Source organism: Vanacampus margaritifer, chromosome 19 (genome assembly GCF_051991255.1).
Source record: "Vanacampus margaritifer isolate UIUO_Vmar chromosome 19, RoL_Vmar_1.0, whole genome shotgun sequence".
Lineage (NCBI taxonomy): Eukaryota > Metazoa > Chordata > Actinopteri > Syngnathiformes > Syngnathidae > Vanacampus > Vanacampus margaritifer.
The window spans coordinates 10,033,578-10,041,195 of NC_135450.1; the positions used below are offsets into that span (position 1 = coordinate 10,033,578).

The window sequence follows — 7,618 nt, forward strand, 5'->3', positions numbered from 1 at the left end:
TAAGATATCAAATTGCCTTCGTAATTCATTTCTTGACTACCAATGTGTGCGCCTGCGTGTGTAATTTGCTAACGTTTCATGCACGAAAGACCCCTTATGATTTACGATTGACTCACGTGACACAAAGGCGACGGGAGAACAGCACCTTGGAGAGCTCTCGGTGTAATGACATCTGTGAGCAGTAGAGGGCAGTATAGGGGAGGAAAGCTTAGCATGATCATGAGCCGACAAACTTAGACAATCCTGCGGAGCACGAGTGAACTTGTCAGTGCAGAGACCCAGTCTCTTTCTTACTGAAAAAAAGAAGCCAATATAAGAAATATATATTCATAAATCCACTAAATAAGTCCTTAAAATTTACAATTGTCCCCCATTCAAAATAAAGATGATCACACAATACTATTATTTCCAATTATTAAAACATACCATACACAATTTTCTTTTTTCTATTAAAAACAGAGTACTTCAAATAAAATTACCAAATTTAGAATTAAGACACTGATCAGTGCCCCTCCATTTTCTATTTTTGTCTACAATAATATTTTAAAAATACATTTAAGTGTCCCTTGATTTTCTAGCAAATTCACCATTAAAAAAAAAGGTAATATATATATGTGTAATCTAATAAAAAAATCTGTCAAATTAAAAGATAAAAATGCCCTTCCGTTTTCTACCCCAAAAAAGTAAAGGTATAATAAAAGGAAAATCATATCTAGAAAATTCCACTTAGAATTAAAACAATAAATACAAGAGTCCCTTAATTTTTCCAGCAATAAAAAAAAACACAAAATATTAATGAATGCAGATTCAAAATAAGTAAATACCATTCAAGTGTCTCCCTTTTCCCATTTTCTATATAGTGGAAATGACATGAATATAATGAAAATGACTTAATCTAACAATTCATTTATTGTGACGAGAGCATTTTGACCCAGCCGTGTATGCAAATAAGATCACCAAAATATTAGAAATCACAACAGCAAAGTCACAATTGATTAAGCATCCTCCAATATTATTCAAGCAAATACAGCAGGCATCTTACCATTTGTTGCAAACTGTCTTCTAAAATAAACATACAATGGTTAAAAAAAACAACAACCGATGAGCTACTTTGCTGTCAGACGCCTGACATATGAAACAAAAATGACCCAAATTTAAAAGTAAAAGTCAATTGAGAGAGAGAGAGAGAGCTTCTGCACCAGTTGTGTAACTATTCCAACAGGGAAGAGTGGTTTTTATTGTGGCCAGTCGATATACAACAACATGGAATCAAAAACAGGGGAGTAATTATTCTCAAGTCTGTACATCACATTCGAAAAAAAAAAAGAAAGAAAAAAAACGGAAGTGACGCTCGCACCTCTCTCGCACCTCGTTGACCGTGAACAGGAAAAGCCACTAAAAGATTGGATAAACACTTAAACGAATCACATCTCTTTGCCCAAACGTCTACGAAGAGTATACTGTAGGTGGTTATTGTTTTCCTCTGCCAACAAGAACAAGGAGTTAGTGTAACATAGCTGGTTGGTGTACAATATGCACACCGGAATGGCAAATAAAAAGTCATGTGACTACATGAAAACCACTCTGGTAAAAACAAGTCTTTTGCGCAGGGGGGGGCTCCATCTTTCCCATTCGAAATGCCAATGGCGGGGTTTTCGGGGGGATAATGAGTGTTCAGTATTTTTTTTCTTTGTTTTGTTTATCTTCGCAGCGCACCGAGGGGAGGGCAAGGGATGCGTCTCATTGGTTGTTCTTGGCTTTGGCGTGTGTGAGGATGTGCGACTTGAGGTTGGTGGACTGCGCAAACTTCTTATTGCAGCCGTCGAAGGGGCACACGTACGGACGGTCGCCCGTGTGGATGCGCACATGGGTGCGGAGGTTGAAGTCCAGCGAGAAGCGCTTGCCGCAGCCTTCGAAGGTGCACTGGGACACAAGAGACAAAACACAGATGGTTTGCATTTTATGCGAAAGGAAAGTGTGGAGAGTCTCCGTCTCCGGAATACACGAATTCGCTTAGCACTAGTGGTGCAACGGATCACGGTTCGGATCGGCTCATTTTTCGCATCAGAAAAAAAGAAAAGAAAAAGATAGTCATTTGTCTTCATTGATTTTGTAAAACGCTTTTGCCCATTAAAAAATAAATAAAAAATTCAAAATGTCTAATATAGCCATTTTGGAACACAACTTTAAGTGCAATATGAGGCAGAAACACTTATTTTTTTACATGTTCCAATGGCTTAAAGTTGTGTTCCTAAAATATAAAAACATTTTTGAGTTGAATGTTTTTATTTTTTTAATTGGCAAAAGTGTTTTTTAAAATTAAAGAAGACAAATTCCCTTCCTTTAAACATGGAGAGTGACTTACAAAGTAGCCTTGGTCCAGAATATTAAAAAATAATTAAAGTAAGCCAGGTAGCAGCTGTCAAACTCATTCATTTCTTCAAATTAACTAAAATAATTTCATCAACACACATCTTTCACCGGATTAAAACTAGACTAGAGTAGACAAAAAGATGAAAGGAAAAAAAAAAGTAAATTAAAGTTATAATGTAACATTAATCCAACGGCTATAACGTTCCAATAATAATGTTAATCCGACTGCTAGCTAATGCTGGCTAATTTACTAGCTCATAGCATAGAGCCATATTAGCACTTGTTGATATACTGTAATTGTGTGTCAAGTTGTTTCTCATCAAAAACATGAGAAAATTTGATGTGATAGTTTTAGATCCGAAATGTTCAACATAACCGGCCGACCAAAAAAATATACAGGGGTTAAATAATTGACCTGACAAAAACGGTGACAGTTTTTGTTGACTAAAACTAGGCGAATAAAATTATGTTTTCTTGGACTAAAATGCTAGATTTATAGATTTATATAAAAACGGGACGGGGTTGACTAACTGTTAAAAACGAACTAAAATTGGACTAAAACGGAGACTAAATTTAAAAATGACGGATCAAATTAACACTAGTCCTAAATTAGCGATTGAATGCGTGTTAGGGATAGCGTTGTGTTGATGTTGGTCGAACTTTATTGTCAATCAAAACCAAGATAAACAAAATCCAAAACGTCTAAAAGCATGAAGCTCTAGGAGTGATATTCCTTCAAATAACCAATATTCCCACACAAATGCTGACAATATATAGATATTACTTGAAATAATAATAATAAAGATTTGGGAACACTGCTCTAGCACAACACGGGCATACATGTCAAAATGGTGTAAAACTTGACAGAAAATTGAATTAGCTATATAAGTATAACACTTTAGTGGGGTTAAAATCGTGTTAAACGCCCCCCCAATACAAAATCTTAAATGGACTTATTTAAACCCAATTTCAGGCTCCCATTAAAGAAAAATTTGAAAGGTCTGCTTTGTGTGACCCATCCATCTTTCATCCACTTGAACAGCCCGTTAACCCCGTAACCCTCGTCTAATGGATCCATTAAATCCCCTTCCCTTGCACATTCTCTCACGCAGCACGATAACCGCTAATTCACCGACATCAAGTGTATTTTACAACGCTGTAATTGTATACCATTTTTAGATCTGAAAGTCACGCTTAAGAACCCACCTGGAAGGGCTTCTCCCCCGTGTGGACGAGCTGGTGGCGCTTAAGCTTGGAGCTCTCCACGAAGGCCTTGCCGCACTCGGCGCAGACGTGCACGCGGGGCCCGTGGGTGTGCAGGTGCTTCCTCATGGCCGAGTTGTCCCTGAACATCTTTGTGCAGCCCTGGTGGGGGGGAAACAAGCGCACACCTGGCGTTAACAGAAGGAGAAAAAAAAGTGCGAAGGTGGCGAACACCAGATTTGAATACGTGGATGTTGCTAGTTTCCGCATTTAATCACATGCTTTCCTATCTACTTCCTGGTGCCAGACACACTGTGTTATATTGGATAAACAAAAGATGTTTCAGTAGGAAATTCATTGACTATTTGAAAGGATGAAGGCAAGTCGAGTTACAATTGAGACAGGGCAGCATAATTCAGATGAATAATCCATGTATAAAAATGTTGACAAATATTCTTTAAAAAGAAATTAAGCAACCACTTTACAAATAATTTAATCAGTAAGTTTTAATTTAGTACTTTGAAAGGCATGTTCGAATTGAATTATGATTTTTTTTTTACATCTGTAGAACTGATCGATTTGTACATTTTGAACACCATGCTATTTCTAATGCATTGTTTTTAACTGAATTTGACGAATTATTTAAATAAAGATAAAATAATATATATATATATTTTTTTAATACCATTAATTGATCAGCAAATTACTCAATTAGTCGGTGCTATATCAGGTTTATCATTTTTATTTGGTTTAAAAAAATGAATAATTTATTTTTTACCTTTACATTATTTGTGCGATTAAACGATAATCCTAAAAGGTCTTTGTGTTTTTTTTTTCATTTTTTTTAAATGACTTTAATTTTCATTATTTACATTTATTACAACACATTTAAATTTGGGGAATTTCCCCCCAAATTATCATAATGATTGACGGCACCAATTAATTTTGCATCCATACTAAATGTAGTCCTTGTTTTTTCTCACTTAATCATTTTCAAATGTACGTGATTGTAATTATTTGTAATTTAAATATATAGAATTACTGAATTTTGTTACCTCGTGTGTACAAACACAGAATTGCTGATGTAGATTTTGCACAGGGTTATACTGTGGGTGGGCATACAATGAATGGCAAGCTATTGGATAATCAAACTCACTTTATGAGGGCAAGCTATCGTCCTGGGAGCGTCGTCCTCTTTGATTTTCCTGGGTTTCATCCTGTTAGGGGCCCAAAAAATAACAACCCCAAAACACTCAATTTAGTAGATGATGTAAGTGGTTGAATAGTACATTTTGTGAATTAAGATGGATTTAATAAGATGTACAAGAGGTTTGCACCTGGCAAACTCGGCCAGTTGCTTGGGGTCTGAGAGGTCAATCCCAGGGATGCCGCCGGGGGGCAGCTTCTTGCCCGTCATGTACTCTGAGTAGTCGGGCGGTGAGTTCTCGCCCACGATCTGCTCCTCCACCACCGACTCATGGTCAATGTCTTCATCGGTACCTAGAAATACATTACAGAACTGAACCGAACACAAAATGGCATGTCCCTGTAGGCAAATCTGCTGGAAACGGCTGCATTAAACAAAAAGAACAAGTTATCTGATTATTTTGTGTACTGAAAGCCTCCCAAATAGATTTGTATAGGCATAAATTTGGGCAAAATTGAACGCAAAAAGCTACCTTTAATTTGATCAAATGGGAGATTACCTCCAAAATATAGAAAAACAGCTGTGCCATACAAAACCTCAACTGTATGATATAAACGGGAAAAGTTTATATAGTTATTTTGACGTGTGTGGTATTGTTTTAGCTTTGGTGCTATACTAATGTAGCGTCCAAGGCATATAACAACAGTTTGAAGTATCTGTTTTTTTACACTCAATTTTCAAAAACACAACAGTGTGCATTCCTTGAAAACTGGTTATACCACCCCAAATATTCAGTATGACATTTTTCCACAGAACATCCGTGTTTCACTGTGTATTTATCTTTTATCCATCTGCTTTTGAAATATGTTTCATAAATAGATGGGAGTTTTCACTAGTTTCATGCAATTCTAAGGAAAAAATACTATCTGTATATATATCAGTATGTGTGTCCACATCCCACAAGACTATGCAAAGATTTTTCCCCCATTGTTGTGAGGGGTTTCCTCAAATTATCTAATTTCACTTAGTTTGTCTGAAAATTTACAGTGTTCACACATCTATGTTCATCAATTTTTGCCAGCAACGTAGTCACATGTAAATAAATTAAATGTTCTTCCATTATATCTCGCAGATATGTCATTCATGCAAATACGTCCTGCAATTTATGAGCCTCGTATGTTGTTAACACTTTTTGTGACAATTTTGTGGTGTTTTCCTGTGATTCTTTTGAAATGTAACCTGGCTTACTGAGTAAGGTTTTGGAATCACTGCAGTGGAGGGCTAAAATAGCGTCGTAGTCCCACAAACCTACTTATGTATAAAATAGACGTGTTTGCCTCTATGTAACTATCAAAGCAAACTTTAAGGGACTAAGAACCTGTGTGACGTATTGGTTACGCTAAACAAGGCTCGGCTAATCGAGGCCTACTCGTTCCTTCGAAGCGGCTAACTGCTAACCGCTTTTTGAAGTTAGCCAGTAGCTAAAGAAAAATATTTCGCCCAAAAATGGCCACAAAAGGGACGATTGAGTCATCTCACACGCGGCTAGTGTGTTAAACACCAGCGCGGTGATGAGTAACAGGCTTTAGTTAACCCGAAAACGGGCACAATGCGACATTTGAATCGTGTTTGATGAGCACCACGGCACCGTAAGCACCATGTTGTCTGGGCCTGCCACGGTCGCCATTTTTTCGGGGGGCCGCCGCCATACTTCTCAGGACTCGGGGAATATGGCGGCGCCCAGCAACACTTAAAACATGGCTTCCCGTCAAAACAAAAACATTTGGTCGAGGTTTCCGAGTCAAAACAAAAGCCCTGAGCGGCTTCGATCGCCACATCGCAACGGGACGGTACACTCCAGGAACTAGTCGGGTGCAGGGGAAGGACAACGCCCTGGCAAAGAAGGCCTCGTGTATCCGAGAAATGACAGTCGTAGCGGGGCTAACTATCAAGACTTACCCGACGCCCACATCGTCACGGAGAATTCCCCCTCCAGAGTTTTTATCTGCACTTGCTTCTGTTCCCATTTCCTCGCTCCGGTCTCCGCGCCGCTAAGATAGCTTTTTTTGCCCGCTTTCTTCCCGCCCGAGCTACCGCTGCCGCCTCCCCGTTTCACCCGACCCATGGAGCTCTTCCCGGCTACAGTCACCAAAGTCTGCTCGATGTACTCGTCCTCAACCCCAGGGGCCGGCACCGGGATGAGGATCTGGTCCTCGAAGCCCCCGCCGCCGTCATCCGTGTGTAGGTCGGAATCATCCCCGCCGACTACCTCCTCGCGGGTCTGGACTAGGATAACCTCTGGATGGTGATGGTGGTGGTGGTGGTACTGGTGGTGGTGGATGGAGCCCGGGTCGTCGTCCAGCGGCTGGAGCGCGATCATGGGCTGTACATCATCATCATCTTCGTCGTCGTCGTCGTCCTCCTCGTCGTCCTCCTCGTCGTCGTCGTCCTCACCGCCGACCACCGTGGTCTCGATGGTCTCCACCGGAATGGTCTCAACCTCTATCTCGTGGAGTTCCACGATCTCGGCCGGCATCTCCGAGCCGTCCGACCCGATGTACAGGGTTTCTCCGGATGCCATGTCGAAGTCCTCCAGCTTGCCTGTTTCATTCACGCCGCGTTTATGCACCTGGTTTCGGGCTTTCGGGACCCGCCGCGTCAACTCTCACACGCCCCCCCAGCTCAGCTCCGGTTGTCGCTCTGGCCGACTTCGCTGCCTCTTCTTCGGCTCCAACTCTCGCCACTCTTCCGTCCCGCGCCAGATCGCGTCGCTGCTTTGCGCTTACGTGGGGAAACATCGCGAGACCTTGTTTGCAAGGCGGAAGTTGCTTAATATTTTAGCATTGTGAACCCTAAAGCAATCAAACTCGTAATGACGGCCTGAATACGATAGTA

General features: G+C 40.4%; 1 protein-coding gene across 2 annotated transcripts; it reads right to left on the minus strand.

The window, feature by feature from the left end:
* Window positions 1-890: 890 nt before the first annotated feature.
* Window positions 891-7,503, minus strand: yy1b (YY1 transcription factor b). Of its 2 annotated transcripts, none has more exons than XM_077552334.1 (5): window positions 6,683-7,503; window positions 4,914-5,076; window positions 4,733-4,793; window positions 3,580-3,738; window positions 891-1,923 (listed from the first exon to the last, which is right to left on the minus strand). In XM_077552334.1, exons 1-5 carry the CDS (start codon window positions 7,302-7,304, stop codon window positions 1,741-1,743), a joined length of 1,188 nt encoding a protein of 395 aa, XP_077408460.1. In that variant the 5' UTR covers window positions 7,305-7,503; the 3' UTR covers window positions 891-1,740. The 2 variants fall into 2 exon arrangements, with proteins under 2 accessions (XP_077408460.1, XP_077408461.1); XM_077552335.1 differs by having other exon boundaries at window positions 4,914-5,064; window positions 6,683-7,501.
* Between the last annotated feature and the right edge of the window lie 115 nt (window positions 7,504-7,618).

Excerpts from the sequence above, each read along its gene's own strand:
- yy1b (XM_077552334.1), bottom strand. The coding sequence starts at position 7,304 with ATGGCATCCGGAGAAACCCTGTACATCGGGTCGGACGGCTCGGAGATG. Across the intron at positions 3,739-4,732 it reads CGATAGCTTGCCCTCATAAA|GGCTGCACAAAGATGTTCAG; the intron begins GTGAGTTTGATT and ends CCCCCCCACCAG. Across the intron at positions 1,924-3,579 it reads CGGGGGAGAAGCCCTTCCAG|TGCACCTTCGAAGGCTGCGG; the intron begins GTGGGTTCTTAA and ends CTTGTGTCCCAG.